Raw genomic sequence first — 22,998 nt, 5'->3', positions numbered from 1 at the left:
TAATTAAAAGGCTGGATTTGAAGACCAATTGCATGACAGTGGCGCGACTCGGCTGTCCCATGACTTTCAAATGCGGCCGACAAATTTGTTCATCAATCGCCGGGGAGTGAAGGCTCCAACGGATGGATCCTTCCTGGCCCAACCTATCCAAGGATTCATTTTGCTTCTGTGACCAAATTGCTTTCAAAGATGTAATGGCCTCGCAAAAGTGTCAAGACGTCCAAAGTTTGATTATCATTCTTTAACTAAACTAAAAAAGTGATGGTACTTGTTTAAAAAACCAAGGGGCAATAAAACCTTGTCGTGTTCATCTTTAGCTCTGTTGCTAGGAAACATCAATAAGGGCAGGACAAGCTGCTGACCAGAAGGATGCAGCCCCTGAATGAGACATAGCTCAACAGACAAAGGGTCTGTGGGATAAGAACTTCGGACAGACATGGGCTCAAAGTATTTTTCCACAAGATTTGAAATAAATGGCTTTGACTTTAATGTGTCTCTTTAATTACTTTTAAATTACTTTAAAACCAACTGTGTGTTGGAAGACTATATCATACACACAAATCTTTATTGGTATGAAGCTAATCAAATTAAAGTCTGACTATTAGTTTGACTTAAATATAATTGAATGTGTTATTTTAATTCAAACTAAAGAACAGAGCCTGTAGAACCAAATAAAAAATCTTTGACTGTCCAAATATTTCTGGCCTCAACTGCAGCATGTCTCTGCATCCCTGGTCTGTGAGCATTTACATTGTCAAGTCTACCTTGAAATTGCAAGCAATCCCACAAAAGAGAGACGTTTCAATTAGAGCAGAATGCAATATGTTTTGGGGGAATTGTTTTTTTTCCATTCCCTCCTGTGTGTTTTGGATGATTGACAGAATACAGAGAGCCGAGTGTTGCAGCGCTGACATGAAACTCAACTGGGATTGCTGAAAATAAGATTAAACAGAAACTTTGACCAAATCAAATCAAAAATCAAAAATAGATGGTTTCTTTTGAAGTTGTGCTTTGCTGACGTTGTTGTCAGACTGCAGTAGAATGAATGACGGCCGTGTGAAGACAAATCAGGAGCCCCAATCTGATTAGGTTGATCTTATCTGACTGTATAAATACGATGAGATGCTGTAAATGGCCTCCTTTAGAGAAAATGTTATATTGCAGCTCTACATTTATACAAACACTGCATCTAGAACCATTTCTATGGCTAAATACTATCTGTAAAAACACACCTACACTGCATATCCATAAGAAGAAAGGCAGGAGAAAGTCTTGCCTTCCACCAGTCCACTACCAGAAAATATTAATATCACCTAGCCATCTCCCTTGTAAAAGAGAATACAACTGTGACATTCATGAGAGGAAATGTGTGTGTGTGTGTTTCTGAGGGAAACTTGTGATACAGCAAAGAAAGAGTGTGAGCGTGTTTGTGTGTGAGAATAGAGGGGAGTGTAGCAGCAGGAGCCGAGATCCACTGATCATTTCAGGATGCATCTGGTGGAGAGAGTGGGGGGCATAAGCACGAGAAATTCTAATTTGCTCAGAGTGCGTGGCGAATATTTTGTGCTGATATGTTTACAAAAACACAGGCTGGTGGGAATATTTGCTGCCGCTTCTCTCTGCACTCGCCAGCGTGCTCCAAATGTGAATGTGTCACAACAATATACAGCAACCATCTCTATGGGTTCAGCATTTTGTAATCACCCACACACTTGTGCAATATAAGAAAAACCAGAAATGTCACATTTAATGCATTTTTTCAAATCAAATTTTGTAAATGTTATTGGTGCTGGGAGCTTATGCTGGTCTGTCTCTTTGCTCCTTGTGGCTCACTCTGATATGAGAGCTGATGCAATGCTGGTGTCTTGAGGTTTGTGTCATGACTGACTCAAAGAAGCGGAGCACTTTTGGGACCAACACTGAGATTACCAGTGCATTATGGTTGCTGTCATGAAGATGGGAGGCTGGGGAAGGTCGTGTTAGTCAAGCCTGGTTTAAGGATGCTTCATTTCACATGTGACATTGTCTTTTACAGAAACAAGTCACGACAGAAAAACAAATAGGTGCAAGGTCAAACTCCCTGCTGTGAATGTAGCAAGGCTGCTGTTTTTGCGCTACAAACAATAGTAATTAAATGTAATGAATGTTATCTTCATCAATAAAAACACATGACAAGACAAATGGAAGATTCTGGGTTGGTGTGTGGAGTTCCTCCCACAGTCCAAGGACATGCAGCTTAGTTTAATTAGAGACTAAAGGCCGAATTATAGTCGGGTTGCACTCACGCACACATGCACGCAAGACACGCAACACGCCCCTTTCGTGCCCTCTGCGGGCTTGCGTGCGTCCGCCAATTTTTGTAACTACACGACAAAGCAACGCGAGCCTCACGCAGCCTGCAAGGCTTGTGATTGGTCTGCTTACTACATCCCGTCCGGAGTCTAGTTTCCGGTTTCATGCCCCACAATACGCGGAAATCACGGAAGATTTAGAAGAAGGAATATGGACCAAATAGAAGAGCACTTGGCAGAAGAGATCTGAAAGTATGACCACTTGTATAACCCGTCACTGACCGATTTGTCCGCCAGAAATAGGCTATTAGGAGCCGGAGTGGCGATCTAAATAAACAGTCAACGAAGAAGAAGACGTCTCTTCTTTGTGTGTTTTGTCTTCGACAAACAACGTTACTCCGCCTAGGGTTCTGGCGGTGAATTGCGTTGCAACACGCGCAACACGTTAGAGAAGCATAAACCAAAACGAGTCCGTCGATGCAAATGCGTGGCCTTCCGCGGTTGCAGTCGTAGGACTATAATTCGGCCTTAAGGCTCTGTCCAAATTCGCCCCCTAACCCTACCACTCGGCCCTCTCTCTTTGTTTTGCGTGTGGCCTTGAAAGGTTAGCTTTGTCACATCTCTTCTGCGAATTGATCAATAGATCAATCTGTCCTGTCTGTCCTGCAGTTTTCAGATGTCTCACTATTATAATGTTGTTAATATAATAATGTCAGTTTATGTTGTTTGTCACTGTGATAACATTAGTTGGCTGCTGATGACGTAACGCGTGTTGTGCAAATTCCTAAGGGAAGATTTTCTAGCCCGGCCCCTTGTGGCTCTGTTCGGATGGGGACACTCCCAGTGAAGGGTACTTCATATCTAGGTGTACGGCCAAGAGAGAGGAACTGGGACAGGGCATTACATTGTCCATAGGTGTGAATGTGAATATTTGTTTGTCGCTAGTGGCTTGTCAAGGATGTTCCCCTCCTCTCACCGAATGGCTCCAGCACCCCCGCGAGCCACAAAAGATAAGCAGTATAGATGATGGATGGATATTTCAATGGCGTCTAGACCTTGGTTGTGATTCGATATCTAATTAGATTAGATCGAGTGGTGGAGATGGCTCCAATGATATGACACTGAAATGAGAAGTTGGCAGCAGTGGAGAGAGGAACAGATTTAGAGTCTTAATGCAAGGACATGACTGGCTCGCATAGTCTGTGTGGCAAAGTACAATTGGCTGAAGTGAGCACCATTTGTCAACTGATAAAGTGAAATCTAGGAAAGGAGAAAATGTCATGAAGAAAAGTCATTACAGTGAAATATTAGCGCTTGCACCTTATCAAGGTCTCACTATAACCATCTGGATATCTTATCTCTCCAGATCCGTGTATAGAAACATAGAATTGTGCTTTTAGTTGTCTTATGCTTGAAGATATGTTTAATCCTCTTCTAGATTACAATTTATTTCAGGGTAGGGTTGTTTCTGAAACAGGTTTATCTTATTTGTTGAAATCATCTTCATGTCCTGATAGACTCCAATTAATACTATTCAGAAAAAATAGGAATACAGCCGATGACTGTGGCCCTAGCTGATCTGTTATAAACATCACTGAAGAATATGATTGGCTGGCGTACCTGTCAGTCACTAACTGATCGTCAGAAGTTACCGAGCAAGTCAACTGAAAGTTGCCTTGTAGCCTTTCATGCGTTTTAGGGATGTAGCATTAACAAGAGGGCTGATGGGAGAGGATGTTATTTGTTGCATTGTTTTCAAAGTATAGGCTGATATTGCTAGCTTCTACAGGATTACCAATCTGAGCTCTATGATGTGATCGTTATGTTGAACTGCACATGTGTGGATATCAGGAGCTGCCACAATAACTCAGCCATATGTGCTGTACAGCTTGCAGAACTTCAAGGCTTTTACATTCATGACGTAAACACTAGATGACAGGAACATCATGTTACTGCTACATATAAAGTGTTGTGTAGTGGTAATAAAATTAATTTACATCACAAAACCAAGGACAAGGACAAAATACTGTACCCCTTCAAAAACTGAACCCGAGATGCATTCCTGTTATCTTAGTCTTCTTAGCATCCACCCCCTGTCAGTGGTTGAATTGGAGAACATCTGTGATGGCACCTAGAACAACATTAAAAAAGAAGAACACAATGTAAGTTTAATAGGCTATAGCCAGCAGTGTTTTCAGTGTTGATGTCTTTGCATCTGCTGTAAACAGTAGTCAAGCTGTCTGTTCACAGGAGGTGTCTGCGGTATCCTTACACAACATCATACACATCAAGCTGGGATCTAAGCCCTTAGGATCCTGGGGGTTTCAGCTTCGGTGCAAGTTTCACATTCGGAAGAGGATCTGAACAATTTCCTGAAAAGAAATAGCTGATTCAGTCTAAACTGGCGATGTTGCTCTATTTTTCTTCAGGGTCGCTTTTGTAATATTCTGTCACAACGTCATCTTTACCACAATGCGAGATGCAGAAATAACCCAATCTCTCATAAACCAGGCAACATTTGAATCTGTCTTTTTAATCTGTGTGAGATTTAATATTGCTGTCAAGCCTGTGTGTGTGTGTTTGGACTAAAGACTGAGAAGACACTGGTGTAACTCCGATCTGAGGAAACACTGAATGAAGAAGAAGCAGAGTTGACAGCCTGACCTTCAGACATAAAAACTGGTGTAGGTCACTGGATGAAATGGCAGCAAGCACTTGGGTAGCAAGGTCAGCGTGTCGGAGGAGGCGGGAGGAAAAGAGGGAGTAGTCTTTTTATAGGAGCATGCATGGTTCAGAACACTTACACCCTGTAGGCTTATACAAAAGAATAAATTGAGCAAAGAGTTATGGAGTCCTGTGGATGTGAGAGAGTGAGAGGGAGAAAGATGGGGATAGCCTGCATTAGGTCGAACTTGAAGTCTTGGCTCACAAGGGAGTGGTTTTCAGCAGCGTAAAAGCCCATCTGTACCCTTACATAAAGTGTTTCTCTCAAGTTGGATTGTGAAGTGAGAAAGAAGTGCCCTAATCCGCACTATTCAGCCCGGTGAAAGAAAAGCCCTGTGAACCGGAATAAAAGCAGGGATCATCCTAAAGGGCATGTGATGACAGAGAGGTATCACCCCTTCCTCCATCTCCTCCTACTCCGATGTTCTTTTAGATCCCTTGCGGTCATCCTTATAGGCCTTAGTATTTACTGTAAACACAAGGTAACACAGTCAGATCTTGTGTAAAGTTTTGGATTTGTCCACATGTTGAAGTTGTGTGCATTGAGGGGGCTGCACTGATCAAGTGTGTTTATCTGCTCTAAAGCAACTGCTGCAAAAGTTGGCCTCTTCAGCTTACTAACACATCAAACTCAGCAGTAACCAAACCAGGCTTAATCATCAGCGCCAGAATCCTTTCATAGTTCATGGCTTTGGATAAATAACAAAAACAAGTAGCACATCTACTGTTGTAATTTACCACTGGGAACAAACCAGTCTCCGATTAGAGTTCAGTGATGTGTACGGATTTGGCAATTTGATGGGCTGGCTGGTGGGCAGGTTTATTTAAAACTTATAATCACTACCATTAGCAATGGTGGTGGAAAACCTTCACCGTCAGTTTCTCATTATAACCTAGTGCTGAGCATCGCTGTCACCTCATCCTTGTTTTGGCTGGTAATAATAATAGACTGTCAACCATCAGCAATGGGCCATGGCATCATTCATCGACACAATCCAATCTTAGATGCTGCTATAGCAGTGTGTTAGCAGATCCAACCTGCTCCAATGAGGTTGGGAGGGTGTTCAGGCAACTGAGCCACAATGGATTTTTCCAAATAAAAATTACACGGATCATGAGCCAGTCAGGATGCAGACCGATATTGGAGCCCATCGGCTATCGTCTGCTGACGAATTTGGCTCAAGGGGCAACAGCAAATACTTTGAAGCTACCAGGGAAAACAGCAGATATGTGGATCATGACTCTGTCTTCCAATCACTGTACACAGTTAACCATCTACACGGGTCAAACATTTCTCCACCCTTTTCATGGATGTTTTAGGTTCAGATGACATTTCACCTTATCTCTAACAGTTACAGATATGTGTATCTGAATGCAAGTAGTTAAAAAGCTGATAGCCGATGCATGTCGGTCACTGCGTTCAACCTCTTGTGCTGTTAACACAGACTGTTTAACACCGGGTAAGCAAAACCTGCTCAAACGTGATGCATCAAACTAGAAAAGGAAACCAGAAGTCTTCTAATCTAGTTCCTTGTCTACAGATTCTGGATATTCACATGTTTATAGTGTTCAGATGCTGACCTTTTCCTTAGTTGACTCAGGTACTTTAGTTTGAGCGACAGTAACAGATTAACGCTTCATCAGACACCAAAACACTGGACAAGCATCTGAAATACACAGTCAAGATTTTACAACTCACAGCAAGAAAACAGGAGAAATGTTCCATTCACATTCCAGTTGGTAAGCATGCATATATTCCTAGCTGGTTGGCCCATGCACTGATTTGCTGGAAGTTTAATGTAGTAATTTTTTCCATCAAATGTTGCTTTTCTTATCATCAAAGAGTAGAAACGAGACAGGGTGAGGAGGCGGAGTGAGGGGGGGAGCTGCTCCTTCAGAAATGGCTTTCATAACGTGACCGTGATGTGAACTTTGTCATGAGCGTTGCACGACAACAGCTCAGTCGCAAATCTATGTAGAGTAAAATTACTAGCTTGACGCCGCTTGATGGTCAGTTGCCTACTGTCACTTGTTGATTTGTTTCTAGGGAGTAAAAGCTGTTTTTAAAGAATCGCAGAAAAGAAATAGAAGAAAATTGGATAAGATGTAAAAAAGGCAGGGGAGGGGGTGGTGGGTGCTGTGGCTGGTTACCATGGTTCCTGACCTTGGTGCTGTGGCAGAAATATTGAATATCACTGAGGGTCCTTATGCTTTTGATCCAGCTCTTCCAGACGCAGGCTGCTCCTCCTCAGCACCCCGGCAGGATGTGCACCGGGATGGAGAAGCACAGCAGCCACCCGTGAAGCAACACACACATACACACACACACATTCACAGACTCATTCAGGACTTTATATATAACAGCACGATTGAAATATGTCTTTTCATTAGCCAGGTGAACCATTCTGTGACTGACAAGTTCCTCCTGAAATATTCATGAAAATAGATTATTTTTATCTCTTTGAAAGAAAAGTGTCAGATTTAGTCACAGTTCATAATGTCAAGTCGGAAATGCATGGAATTTGAAAATGTCATATCCATGGCATAGAGAGCAGAAATCGTTTCGCTGTCATTGCTAATAATTAATTCTACAATACAAAAGACCAAGGAATGGATTTGACATCTCCATCTGTTAGGAATTTCCATCTACAACCCTTGGGAAGCTAGCATAATATGGATGAATATTTAAAGGTGATGTGAAAACATCTGCTTGTCCAGGCCATGTTGAATATGGTGCATCCAAAAATACAGAAACAATTACAAAATCCTAAAAGTGTCACCTGCAGCATCATGTGGCAATACTGTCTACGTGGTTCATATTTTGACAGTTTTATAAACACACATCAGCAAAGTGAAAACTGTAGCAGATACTGATGACATTGCTAAATTCTGCCCCGAATAGTCCGACAGTGATACCCAAATAATTGGTCCAAAACTGGCAAATACTACCAGTAAATTAAGTCCAAGTACAAAAAACTGACCAAAATGTATAAAGGTAATAGTAAAAGTACAAGATTAACTTATCTACTTCAGTAAAATGAGTAAATAATTGCTTTTACATATACTTAAAGTTTTAATAGTGTATTTACTTATACAGTAATGAAGTAAATGTACTTTGTTACATCACTCCACTCAACAGTATCAGGCAGGAGGTATGCAAAACTTCACAAACCCAAAAAAACAAGACTAAGTCAAACTTATATCACACTAACCTCTTTGAGGAGTCTGATGTCAGATGGTAGTAATGATGATGATGATGATCATTGTAGTGGATTATAGCCAAGAGTTTTAACTTGCATGTTCAAACAAACAAATGCCACAATTAGGTTCCCCGCCAATGACATACAGGGTTGCCTGACATAACTACAGGGGCTGGTGAGGGATTTGCAACCAGGTGTTGATGATCAGAGAGCGAGAGGAACCTGAGGGCAGGAAGTGAAATGACTAGACAGGTCAGTATTTCAAAATAAAAACAGGAAAAATCGAGAATTTAATAACAAGTCTCAATATTGGGATAAAACTAAAACAAAGACCATCTCAGTTAACATAAGATAACAGAAATTCCATCAATCCAAAATGGAAAAATCCATCTGGAGTAAAGACAGAGTAAAGCTTGTCAGTCATGCTGCTATGAAGGTTTATGGTATCTAGAAGGGGACAAACAAAACTAAGACAGTTATAATGCTAACATGAAAGAAGATGCAAATAAACACTTCAGCAGTGACCATGTTACAGTCAATCACCGAACAGTCAATATAAGGTTATAAGGTTATGAAACTAATGTCTAAAGGACCTGGTGTAGACATAACTTTCATTGTGTTGGTTGTGCATCTGTGATGAACTATCATGTTTGAGTTAAAGTACATCCCTGTGAAATGCTCTGTTTCTCAAGTGGCTGCATTGTATATTCTCACCTATGAACTGAGCACAACCTAATCCAAGCAGACTTCTTTTTTTGACTATTGACAGCTGAGTTTAATAGATAAGGGTCTTTATACCTTTGTTACTCCATTATCACAATGAAATTCTAAGATTTCCATAACCAAAAAAGTAATTTGGGATGAGGAGAGGCTATTTTTTCTATGAGCAGTAAATGCACACGCTACGGAATATTTATCCAGAACATCAATGAGCATGAATTATAATCCCACGGTTGATGTTACCCAAGGTACAGTTATTCCAGTGAATATGAGATGCCGTTTATATTCGGGTCAGGCTGTGCTGCGGCATTGTCAGGCGCTGCGAGATGGGAGGCAAAAGTGCAACCAGCATGTCTTTTAAGTGGTTTATTGATGCCCATCAGCAGGGAACCAAAGTGTGGCTAATCACAACTGACACTCTGTCTCCGCGCTGAGGGGATGGCTTTGAGAAGGTTGTGATGGAACCTCTTAACAATATCAATCAGCCCGGCTTATCCTTCCAGGTATCAAGATGGAAACAAGACTTAGCGTCTCAGGGCTCGCTGCTCAGACGATCACTGCAAATCAGAAAAGCTGTTAGATGATAAGTGTTGGATATATGAAAAATGGGAAGGCAGCTCTGCTATTCTTAGGTTATCACCAGTAGAGGGTCAACAGTTTAAAGTTGAAATGGTCTATGTGTTGCCATCGATTCCACTGGCTTTAAAATACACTTTTACAGTACATTGCCAAACTAAACTATTCCTCTCTGTAAGTGCAATTAGAATTTTCTGAAATGCCATATATCAAATGTCAAATGACATTATCATGCCATTGTGGTTTGATGAGTCTAATGCCCTTTGTTTGGTAATGAGCCATTCATCCCTGCTGCAGCTGACTGATAAGTTGTACCAGGAAGAGAGACAGCATCTCATCTATACTTGCATCACCGCAGTGGCTTCCAGGTAGGTATGGGATTGAGTTTAAAGTTGTTTTCTTTTCTTTTAAAGCAAGAAATGGTCTGGCCCCTGAATACATTCACTATCTGAGCTACTCTACTCAATTTACACATGATCTCTCAGATTCCCTTAATCAGTTGCTCCTGGCTGTTCCTCGGTTGAGGCGAAGGGGTAAGAGTGTTCTCCTGAAACATTTTCACATTATTTTATTTAATACTATTTCTTTCTTGTTTTAGATTGTGTCTTCTTTTCTTGTGCAGCACTTGTACGTTGCGGCTGCTTTCAAATGTGCTATATAAATAAAATGGACTTCACTTGACTTTGATGGCAATCCCTCCAATAGCTATCCAATGTAGATTCATCACTGTGGACCAAGCTAAACTGAATGCATAGCAGACAAAAAATGCACTCCAGAGTCAGATCTTTGCTCTGGCTGAATCTACATGTGGTGAATAAACAGCATACTTCATCTTCCCTGGAGTAGACTGTCCAACTTATCAATCACTTCTCAATGGCTTCTCAATCTCTGTCGGATACATTAGGGCTTTTTAATCACTCTGTTGAGCAATTGCGGTAAAATTAAACACTAAAACTGTCCAGTGATGATATAAGCGTGTGAGCAAAGACCTTGCCAGAGTTTTTATGTTTGCATGAGTACAAGATAATTACACCATAAAGCATAAGTGAAGCGACCAGCTCAGTAAAACACTTTAGTTTCTTGTGCAGAGTTTATGAAATGTAAAACACAGTAATCAAATAGGCATCAACATAATTTAAAACTGAGATAGAAGCATGTAGTCATGTCCATGGCCTTGTTTTGTAACGCTCAGAGCACCTATAGAGAACATGCATTCAGTTTATGAATCTCCATGAACGCATGATTTACAGCATAGATGTAAAATATATCCAGCAATACAGCTTGAGTATTTACTCCGGTGCTTTGGTTCGACTTGATATAAATGACTAATCTCTGTGGAGTGCAACCAAATCAGCAAATACATACTGTGAAGGATTGGGCATCGTGTCAGTTGTTGCTAAGCATGCATCCGGGGTGCCATCAAATCCAATCCCCACATCGGTAATGTTTAAGCAAATCAGTGACACCCGTCATCTCCGATGAGAGCGTGAGCCGTGAGTCAATACCCTAATTAGGCGTTCGAACACATGCTCGCGTAGATAAGAAACTGTGCATCTGACGGTCCAGCTCTGACATGCCAGATTATCTTTCAATTGTAAAATTGTTTTAAACCAGCAGATCAGGAAACCAAGTCGTCCTCAACGTGTGCATGAGTGTCGTGCACAAAGTAGGACACTCGATGAGTACGGTGCAGAGGAACCGCTGGGTACACATTTGGAGCAGATGGGACAATAACCCACTCACTGTTACAAAATCGGATTACACAAATCTTGAGGGAATCAAATGTCCAGGCGAAGAACCTGGAAATGATTTATTGCTCAAAATGACTCAGAGTCATGAAGGAAGGGGGGTGTTCTGCGCCAGAAGTGCTATGAGGTGTAACAAATGCATGCAAATGCTCTACAGCATGATTCACGACACTAATTACCCATATCTAATAGAAAACCTCATTCCTTAAAGGAAATTAATATTTATATATACTAAAGTATGAAAGAAACCAGTCAGGATGAGAACATTATAGTCTGCCACATTTTTGTTTGGACAGTCAGTTGAGTTTGCATTAATTAATTGTCAATTGTGTGAAAAAGGATTTGAAATGGACTCTTGGGATGGGCTTACAATTTTGCCTGGAGCTTATTAACCAATCAATGACTGTTGTTGGTGTATGTGTGTTTTAAAGAGGGGGCTTGAGGTCTTCAGAAAGTAATTATACCCAGCTCCACGTGAGCTTACTCAGCAAATACACAGTGAGTTTTGGATGCTTTCCTTCTGATCACTAACTCCACCATCCACTTAAAAGTCCTTCACTGATTGACTCGTGTCTTAAACTTTGCAGACCAGTGTTGTGCTCTTGCTCCATATGTTTACTAGTATTAACCTGCAGCTGAAGATGATGGAGGCTCCTGTGTCTGCTAATGGTTCGGACTGCCTGGTTAAACAGTCAGTGCAGAGGCCAGGCTCTCTGCTCCTCCTGCTCCCTTCCTTCGTTACTGCTGCTCGCCTCTGGGCTCAGGTGTCTGGTGAACAGTTTGGAAGCAGTGCTTTGAGTCTAACTTCACCAGGTTCCATCAGGCAGCAGATACGGTCCAGGTGGAGCTGTGTCCCGGCCGCAGACTTTTGTGCAAGAGTCATCTGTCACTTCCTGAATCTAGGCTGAAAAGTGAAGGGGACAGAGCATTTGACATCAGGGTCCCAAGGCTCAGGACTGAATTGCCTGAGGAAATATAGACTGTCTGAGACTGAAAACATTCTTTTCTCAGAAGGCACATTCCTGAATATACTCGGGAGCCAGGCTATTATTGGTCTTTTATCTCTTTTATCATTATAACTGTTTATTATTTTTGTACTTTTGTACTTTTCTATGTATTACAACTATTTGTGTTCTTTTTAGCTGCACTTTATACTTTGTGTTGAGAAATACACAAAGTATACAATACAAATAAAGCAATAATTATTATTATTATTGAAGATGTCACAGTGGTGCATATACCAATAACAGTACAATTTTAAAGAAAGTGGTTTTTACTCATAAATAGTGTTTACTCATAAGTGTTTTTGCTGTCAACACAAAAGCAGAACATTTAGTACATATGTATGTATCAATATAGTTAAGTATAGTGGGAATTACATGTATGTGGAGAGAAGAATTTGAGCTGATGCGATCACTGTTTGGCTGCTACCATTCTTGAGTCTGTGGAATTCACATGTGCAACATGTTGAATTATTTATATCAATTTGAAAATGGATGAATAATTGATTTGATCCTGCCGATTTAATGTCTTAAGGATATGTTGGTATTGTGGGGTTTATGTCCAGGAAAGTTAATCCGTCAGAGAAGTCTGCTCAACCAATTGACTTTGATGCATTATGTATGAGAGGTGCAATGTGCATGTGCCATGCTTGTCCTAAAAAAATACTTTTATAGACTTTTTGATATATAAATGCTTGTGATAAAAAACCCACCACTCTATTTTGATTAATGAAAGTGAAATCAAGTCTATCATATATTCAATGCATAATAGGATTAGCCTTATTGTAACTTTAAAGCCCTTGAATCAAGAAAATAAAAGCTAATAAATCAGTTTTGACTCATCATGATCATTAGAAATCATGTTAACAATGATCCTCCTGGCATGAGTGTGACTTCAGGGCTTTTGTTAAATGCAATTTCACTATTGGTGGTGCAGCGTTTTTTCTTTGTTCTCCACCTTGATGTGCCTCTGTGCTGGCAACAAGACTGTGTCATGTGGTTGTATCCTCATTAGACGTGGCCTCTGTCTGTGCACACGGGCTAAGATAACTCGCACACACACATCATAGGGCATCGCTTAATTGCAATTTAATTTCCTCTCTACTTTTTATAAGCCAACGTGACTTAAACGTGCAGTATTCAGCAAAACAATATTTGTGATGGTGGGTTAACAGAAGCTGAATGGAACTAAAATCAGCTACTGAGTCCAAATTGGAGCTTAACATCTATTCATTTCAGTGTACTTAAACTCGTTGGTTATTTAAAATAAACGTTTAGATTTGTTATTCATGTAATCCTATAGTTAAATCTTTCTTTGTCAATATGAGCCATTTTTGCAACCCCAATGATAGTGAATTAAATTATATATTCTGTACACGGTGGTTGTATTTCCTCGGATATTACGCTAACTGTTATCAGCTCATTTATCTCAATATTACTCCAGTGAACAAGTTTTCCCTTTGACATCACATAATTATACTTTGGTTTTACGTCTGCAGTCATTAATTGAACTTTTCTGAGATTACAGCAATGTATCAATTATAATTATGTTGAGTATTATAACACATCGGTAAAGATTCTTGTAAGCTATAGGGCAGGACAGGTGCATTGTTGTAATGCACTGGCTGAACAAACACATTTAGCATCTTAAGAGCCTATTCATCATCATACAGCACCATCTGTGTCAACCAGATTGCCTGGCTACTGGATCTGTGAAGTCAGCCACAGCCTCATTTGCTACGAATTGATTATATCACTGACAGGAAACAAACAACTTACTCATGGCTTCAGTTTAGGTAAGTCACTGTAGGTACGACACATAGAGATTATTTTAATCTCACTTTAGACATTAACTTGTACGAGTAACCCTGGACCAAATCACACCAGGCCCAGTGGAGATTTACCTCTCTTATCTATTATTCACGTCCGTATTCCAAAGTACTGCATGATATGACAGAAATTTTGAACAACAAATAAAAGCACGCACTCAAACCATTAAGTAGGTCAAGTGACAGAGAGAGAAAAAAATCTCTTGCAGGAAATAATGTAATAATGTCTTTTTATGTGTATTTTTAGCAAGATCCCACGTTGAACTGCTTAACAAATGTGCTCGAGGGCCACTGAAGAGCTATCTATGCTGCCTTTGAAATACTGGCAGGTATCCTGTCAATTAAACCTCAAACTAGGAACCACCGACTCCATTATGAGGAGAGAGCCTCAGCAGTTTGCTTTGCCTGACAACTCTGTCCCCTGTCACATCAGCAGAGACGCATTTTGGTTTGGCCAAGTAAATTATATTTGCACACTGACTGAACCCATTCCTAATGATGCACTTTGAAGTCAAGAAGTGCCGGGACCACAAGCATGGAGAGGTGCATTTTGTATGTGTCTGTGAGAGAGAGAGAGAGAGAGAGAGAGAGAGAGATAATATAACAATATATAACAAATATGACAATAATGGCTGCAGCTTTCTTTCTGACACTGTGAAAGTGAGCTATGATCAACCATCAGTTTCTTGCACCAGTTTCTTTCATATTATGAAACAACATTTGCTGTATTACTCTTCATGTGTGTTGTTTGTATATAAGTTTGAATGCTTTTCTTTACTGTTGTTATTTTATAATACCTTCCATGTCAGGTCTATTAAACATTCAACACAATCTTCAGATCCAAGTTCATAACTTTCAAAAATAAATGCTCTGTAATTCGACACGCTATAAAACACAGGTATTTTCTATGCATCTAAATAAATAGGGTGACAGTGTAAACCTTTTTGTCCCTCGCAGCTGCCGTAGCTCAAACCCGGTCTCCGGTTGCCTAGTAACGCTTCCTAACTGTAAACGCGGATGGTGGAATAGTTAAGTACAACATTTCTGTCGGTACCTTCTCAGCTTAATACTACATTCAACACACAAAACACATCAACACACAATCTAACGAATCAACCGTATAGTTGTTCTGCTTGTTTGACGTTGTGTCGACTCGTTGTTTCACACACTTTGTTTCACAGTTTGGATGGAGGTAGCGCTTACATCAGCTAACCTGCCTGCTAACGTTAGCGGACGGACACAGATACACGAGCAGAGGCGGACTTAACCGTTAGGTAAAGGACGGCCCTATAAAACACAAACCAGACTTATGGTTAAGATCTTATTTTTACCCTTCAGCACCCACTAATATGGACTGCTCCATGAGCGCGTCCGCGGAAGTGAGTCGGGTTGTAAACACAGACTGACGAGCAGCGTTGAGCCAGTTCACACAAAATATCGAGTTCAGTTCATGCAGATGAAATTGTTATTTTGTTCATTTTTTAATTGGGATGATTTAGAAGACAAATAAACGGGCATGTGTTTAGTTATGCATCGATGGTGTCTGATCCGGAATCTGTGTCGCTCCGCTCATTCTAACACTGAGTCCTGACAGTGAGCGTCTCGTGTTGTACTGAGCACAAAATGTTGACGAGTCATTTTTCATGATGTTTAAATGCAGCCTCATAAACTCTGGAGCGAGTCAAACAAACACCAAGTGACTTCATGTACTGATCAGGTCCTGATAAGTAGTGATGAGTGTTTATTAGTTACAGTGAGAGCAGAGTGGAGGAGGACCATACCATATATTAAAACAAGATACAAGACAGAGGTCCATCATCAACATTGATCAGATATCCTGCTGAAACCCAACGTATTAAATGAGAGATCTTCCATGTAGATGGAAAATACGATACATTCTTATTGCACACTTAGTGCATTTGTTAAACTATTGATATGTTTTGTTGGGCAACAACAGATGCGGAGTTTCAACAGCATCTCACCAAGGCAAAGGAGCAGCAAGGTTCATTGTGCAGTGATTCAGGAGTAGATACAGATGTAGCATCTGTGTTTCATGTTTGCAGACTCTGGAGTTCTGCAGTCAGCCTGCCGTCTTATCAGGGACGTGACAGCATCTGGAACCAGCTGACGGACTCCATGCATCGCCTCGGAGTTGTACGTGGTTTCTGCAGACGTTTCTCTACAGGTGAGACTTTCAGGCAGCGGCGTCTCCATGATTTTAAAGTTCCGAACCAGCACAGTAATGTGAGTGGCTGAGGGCACTGTTCTAGATATATTTTAAGGGATAGTGGTTTCCTTGAAAGTGATATTATATATTTTTATTTATCAGGAAAATTAAAGTCACAGGGTTCTAGTAATGTAATGCACCGTCATATGAGATTCTAACTATTGTTCAGACATATGTGTAGTAAGTTTAACATGCAACTCTAAATGGCAAGTTTGCTCTTGTTATGCCAATGTTGAATTTATTTTTAACTCTAAACTGCATCTCAATCAGTTTATATTCCCGAAATCCAAACACATTTTAATTTGCTAAAGCAGACTTTTGGCAAATAATAAACTGTACAATCGACATGGAAATCATGTCCCTGACACTTTTTACACTGATGCATGATCTTGGCTGGTATAGACTGGTATAGGGGGGTCAGGAAGAGAGGGTCAGGAAGAGAGGTACTGTATATTGTGCCATAAACTTATCCTCCAGTCGGTCAAGACACACAAAGAACATGTAAGGTGATCGCAGCTTCCTGAATAACCTCTGTCCTTAAACACGTTGTTTTCATCAAATCAATCATATAATCAATGACAATCATCTGAAAACCTATATTGTATAATGAAATTAATAATAACTTCTTAACTATTAGCATATCAATGTTACGTCCCAGTAAATAAAGATAAGATGCCCACTGTCTTAATGGCACAATGTCGGGAGTTATGTTCAGTTCAGCTTAGCTTAGATTTGTCAACATACCAACACAAATTACATAAATGAGATATAAAAGTATGTGGTAGAAACACTAATGGCTAACACACACCCAAAAGATAATTAAAAAGCAAAGCACAAAACCTTCATTACAACACAATACAATAGAAACTTGAAAGCTAAAACCTTCTGTGTAACTAATAATTTATGAATGTGCCTACAACCTTTCCCTCCAAGCGCTGTGAGGAGTGTTTTCATGTTGTGAGGATTTCACACCTGCTGAGAACTCACACAAGACATGATGCTTCAAGCAGGCTGCAAGAATAAAAGATGATTTGCATCTGACTGTGAAAACTGTGGAAACATGCTTGTCTCAGTAAATGCCTGCTGCTGAGATGACGTGCAGGCATCCTCTTCCTTGGGGTTGCTCAATTATGATTGACATTACTGGCATGTAGAGACAATTTATCCGGGTTGTCAAAATAAAACTACTTTATCTACAGGTTTTTATTCACAATACAGGTACTGTTTAGAAAATCATGGAAATGAAACCTCTGCAGAGCCCTTCTATGGGGAGAGCTTTATGAAAGATGTCAATATGTCACGGTTTTCCTACAGTAACTTTACTATGCTAATTCTTAACTACTCTCCCAGTAGGGAATAGTAATGAATATTCACTAATGAAGACTGAACTGTCCTAGGGCAAGAGAGACATAGTTGAACTAAGGCTGCGAAGCAGCAATGCGTGGGCAGAGCATTAGCGAACTCAGAAGCTGATGCAGCCGCGGGGGTGGGCGGACAGGGAACGGGGGCGAAGCAGCTTCGTGTTGTGTGCGTTTTGTGCACCATAAGAAGGATAAATACGTCACATCCTGCGTCCGTCACGCAGCACTAGACCACGTCCACTAATCACGCATTACGGTCCACACCATCAAGTATATATACCAGATGGTAAACATTTCATGTAAATCGGAATGAAATTTGATTGTACTACCTACTTGCTATAGTTTACAGTAGGACAGAAGTGTAACCTCTGGGTAATGTCTGTACTTTTTCTGAGAATTTCTAACTAAAGTGTCTTTACACCTATAACTCCAAAGTTTTATGTAGTGGTCGAGTTTCAGATTTTTTTTGAATTTCTAATTCTGTTTCCTTTATTTAATTATTTTTTCCGTTCAACCACTCATATATAATGTACGGAATTTGTATGAATGCATTTCTAGATGGTATCGATTTCCTTATCAAAAAAGATTTTTGACAATGAGCACATGAGTTTTTGTGTAATCCTGCTAACTAACAGGTAAAGTAACGGTTTTTAAACATAACGTCCTCGTACTTAAAGTAGTTATCTGTGAATTTTTTTTATATTTTTTGTACATAGGATGTAAGGCGATAAGTCATTAATTTAGTTTTTACAACCTGATGTGATACATGTATGTATTTTGAAGTCTGTTTTAATCACAATACCTTGCAGTTTTATACTAAAACTTTGGTTATCACATTTATTATCTAACATAATTTAATATAATATTGACAGAGTTTTTTGAATGGAAACCAAGTATGGTTTAGTGGTGGGCGGCAACCAAGGTGGGTCTTCTACAAGGCAAGATCGAAGGCATTGTCTTTTATCCATCAATCCGTTAATTAGCTAAATTAGCTCTCATCCTCAGCAGAGCAACATCTCATTCTTCAGTGCTCTTGTGGAGCATGAATTATCCTATTACTTAAAGACATCTCCACCAGACAACTCCACCATCCTAGCACGCAGAACCAAAGTTCATAACTTTCATCTTCGACTGTTTTATGGGCAGGAGAAAAAATGTATCACAACACAGTGAAAATCTTTCAGTATACTGTTAAATTTATTTTACAGGACTACTTCCCATGGCATCAGTGCAATTGCTTGAATGAAAACGTACGTGTGAATTTATGTGACTGCGGGCAGGAGACATTATATAACACAGCACTGACATACTCCGGGACAGCAGTCTGCATTTAATTCAGTTTTTCATGCATCCTATAAACATGCATCTTCCATCCTTAAATAGCTTTAATGTTGCATCAAACATAGAGATGCTGCTGACACGATACAAGGTTGAAATATTAATATGGTCTCTGTGTGTCCCCTTCCCTGTGTTTTCAGCTGGGTTATTTGGAGATAAGCGCAGCGTGTCTAAAGATGTACTTTGAAGAGAATCCGCCAGCTAATCAGTCTTTGTGTCGAGCTTACCTCAGTCAGGGCCAGCTGAAGTCTCCGCCGGCCACTGGGAGCATGGTGAGCACAGTAAATTGGACACATCCCCTCAAGGGGGTTGAGTGTCTTTCTGTGTCTGTCACAATGAGGTTTACACATAAACACAATTGTAGAGATACATTGTACTTATATGAACTAGAAATGATGCAGACATCCTTAAGGGCATGTTTGCCATTGTTTTTTCACAGTTGTTGCACTTGCAAGTTTTTCTGATATTTATGTGTGTATGATGTGACACTGCTCCCTCCCCCCTCTGCATTTCTTTCTATTTTAGGAGGACTTTGAGGAGGCTCTGGCATCTTTTCTTAAAGCCATTGAAATTTCAAAGAATGAACCAAGGTATGTAACCTCTCAGAAGCATGCTTTGATGTAAGTATGCTTTGTTTTAACAGCGTCACGAAGGTTGACCAATGTATGCCCTAAGCAGTATCTCTGATATTGTTTGCTAATTGCGGCAGAACAAAGTACAGAAATGTTCAAATTGCTCATAACAGCGAGCGCTTCAGCTTATGAAAGTTCAGCAGCTGCACACAAACATTCTGGGGCATGTTGAAATAAGACACGATTGTTCATGCTTTGCTCTGAGCTTTATTCAGCAGTGGTGATGATTTAGCGTACATTCCTTTTTAATTTCTACAGCTAACAGGAAGGATTTATGAGCAGGTTAAAAGTGGAGTTTAATATTGATGTAATAATAGAAATTGCGAGAGAGATACTGGCTTAGCCTTTACGAGCAAACAGCTCTGAATCTCTTTGCTAATGAACTCATAAACTGTCAATAAAAGGCCTGAATGAGCAATCCAAATTACCACCAGCGGGAATACATATCTAATACATCCCAGACTAGCGCACAACATATTCTCTAGTGAATAAATTAGCAGCACTCAAACAGTCTGTTCACACAATTTTCTCTTAAACAGTGCATTGAATTAATAAATATTACACATTTTACATAGAAGGGCTAATACGGCGGGCTCTCCCGTGGCTCATTGGAGAATGGTTAATCCACACACATTTGCAATTCACATGATGTCTCCATACAGCTCTGACACTTGAAATGGCTTGCATGTGCATCATCTAAATAATTCAGTTTTCTGTGTGTTTATTCCTTCTTCATGTGGTTCGCGTCGTGCAGATTCCACTTCATGGTGTTCAATGCCTCAGTGCAGTATTTCCAGACGGTGTACCCTCTCCTGCAGCCAGGGCGGTGCCTCCACCTGGTTCCCTCACTCAGGCAGGTGGTACAAGGTCTGGAGGAGGTGGAAGACGAAGACCACAGCTGGAGGGCTGAGCTCATGATGTAAGTGACCCCCCGATGCTCTCTTATTTCACTCTCATGAATAGGTCCAGTCCTGATTCTGTCCAGCCTCATGCTGGATTCAGACATGACACAGAGTTAATTAAGCAGCAGTTAATTTATGGCCACAGCTTTATGGCTCTACAGTTAATGGCCTTTTTCCTCATTTAAAGGGGATAGAATATGTTCTAATGTAAACTGTTTAATTGTTTTCTCCCCGGAAAAACGGCAAACATATTAGTCAATTTTTTTTGTTGAATGTTCCAATCTGGTTTTCGGTCCCTTTACAGTCCAGAAAAAGCTCTTCTGAAAGTCTGCAATGATCCTCTGTTTACTAAAGATGCTGGTAAATCCTCCATCCCTGTTCTTTTGGATCTCAACACTGCTTTCGAAACTGTACGGCACCACATAATCATCAACAAAACGGAGAGGTTGGCAGGAATCGCCCACACATGCCCTTTTACTGGTTCAGGTCATACCTTTCCAACCGAAGTTTCTCAGTGACAATGACCAGCTAAATCTCATCCCACTCAAATCTACTGTATGCAGGGTTCAATCCTAGGTCCCGTTCTATTTACAATCTTAGTGCTCCGCCTTTGCAGCATCATCCGCAAACATAATCTCCACTTTCACTGCAACACTGATGATGCACAGCTCTATATTCCAGTATAAATTTTTTATTCTGATTGTTCTTGAATTTCATATTGTTTGTTGTAAAGCACTATACAAATAAAGTAGTTATTATCATAATTTATTTAGAGAATATAATGTACCAGTCATGTACAGTATCATGTCAATTACACAGCCAGCCAGGGTATTAATTGGATTTGAAACAGTACGTCCGCGTGACAGAAATATATAACTGAGTAAACTAAGAATGGGAGAAACTCACCACAGAATGACTTCCTTTCAAATCTAAGCATGCTGCTACAATCGTGCAGTGCATTGTCTTTGGAATAGTTTTTATTCATACTGAACAATACAGGCAAACAAAGTATCAGAAACACATCTCAGTATCTACAAAAACACTTGAATTGTGTTTGAAGTAGTGAGGAGTACATACAGTTATAAAAGAGGTAGCTGGATTTCTCACTAATATTCATCTGATGTGTCAGGTAACCAGTGGAGACTGTAATCAAACTCACGGCACCATATTTCCACATGCAGTGGATATTGTTGTGTTCCTTCACAATCAACTGTCACAAGTCTCTGGATTTGTTTGTATTTCACTTCTCATTCAAGAGGCTTCTTCAGTTTTGACTGACTTGTAGGAGGATTCTTTTTTCTTTTTCTCTCTTTTTCTTCTCAGGCACCTGATCGAATGTCTGGTCGACTCAGGGGAAATGGAGGAGGCTGCAGATCTGGCCAAAACTACAGAAGAATTGATCAAGTGTCAAGCCCCACATCTTTATCCAAGACTCTTTATGATAATGGTAAACAGCATTTCTTGTCAGCAAAATGTATGTCTATACAAGAAAAACTGTTTTGTATTCTCCTTTGTGGCTTAAACTTTTTATGAAATTAATGATAGTTTGGTTTGAACCCAGAAAAGAGCGTTTAATCTTTCAATGTATCTGAATACATCAAGATCAGACTTAACCTATGGTCAGTTAATCATCTTTCCTCTGAGACACAATAGATCTTTAGTTAAACATTTTTGGGTGATAAATTAAGTGTGTCATCTACTTCTACTATTCGTTTCTAAAGGTTCAACACAAACTGACAGAGGGTGATGTCATCAGTGAGATGAGCAGGAAGGATATCAACTTAGCAGTCATTTACAAATTACAAGAATTTAAAAAGTAAGTACAGTTCATTTATTTTTTTGCTCTGCAGGATTATACTTGAGAAATCATTATTTGTATGCTGTCATGATGAAAGGTGGTTCTATCCGTAGCTAAGATAAACAAGTTTTACTGTAGCTGTTCAAGAAAAGGAGCTCTTATTCTGATTTAATGGTTTTTCTTACAAATGAGGAGGCAAGATTGTGTTTAAAAGCATGTGCTGCATTGATTGATTGTATGTTTACTTTATTTACTTCTTCCAGTTAATAAAAGATGCAAGTTGACTCATAACCTGACTCTCTATTTTAATGGTCAAATCAAGGACAGGATTTTTTTTTTTTTTTATCATTCTGTACATGTGACCTGCAAAGTCTATATATATAGTGTGTGTTTTCTTTAGCTTTAGGACTTAACAGAGGGAAATTGATGCGTTTTCTGATCGTAAAGCTTTAACACCTTCAGCTAGCCGGGGAGCTTTGAAACATTAAGCCTTGGTCAATAGTCCAGTCATCTACTGGCTCTCAGTCCCTGTGGCATCCCACGGTGGACAGGTTTTATGTACCTGTGTACATGAATAGAATTGCACCATGGCTACTTATAATACATAATACAAACCCAGCCCCCGTATGTCTCCAGGCATGTACACAGCAT

General features: G+C 40.0%; 1 protein-coding gene across 1 annotated transcript in view; it reads left to right on the top strand.

The window, feature by feature from the left end:
* The window catches only part of LOC128453811 (cilia- and flagella-associated protein 46), a 77,740-nt gene that overhangs the window by 8,805 nt on the left and 45,937 nt on the right, over nucleotides 1–22,998 (top strand). The window contains 8 exon segments of the mRNA XM_053436901.1: nucleotides 11,847–12,030; nucleotides 16,047–16,091; nucleotides 16,153–16,274; nucleotides 19,156–19,287; nucleotides 19,541–19,605; nucleotides 20,402–20,566; nucleotides 21,873–21,996; nucleotides 22,271–22,365. Coding sequence (XP_053292876.1) covers nucleotides 11,847–12,030; nucleotides 16,047–16,091; nucleotides 16,153–16,274; nucleotides 19,156–19,287; nucleotides 19,541–19,605; nucleotides 20,402–20,566; nucleotides 21,873–21,996; nucleotides 22,271–22,365 — 932 coding nt within the window.

This window comes from Pleuronectes platessa, chromosome 12, assembly GCF_947347685.1.
Source record: "Pleuronectes platessa chromosome 12, fPlePla1.1, whole genome shotgun sequence".
In the NCBI taxonomy this organism is placed as follows: Eukaryota; Metazoa; Chordata; class Actinopteri; order Pleuronectiformes; family Pleuronectidae; genus Pleuronectes; species Pleuronectes platessa.
This window is presented reverse-complemented; position numbering and strand designations above follow the sequence as displayed.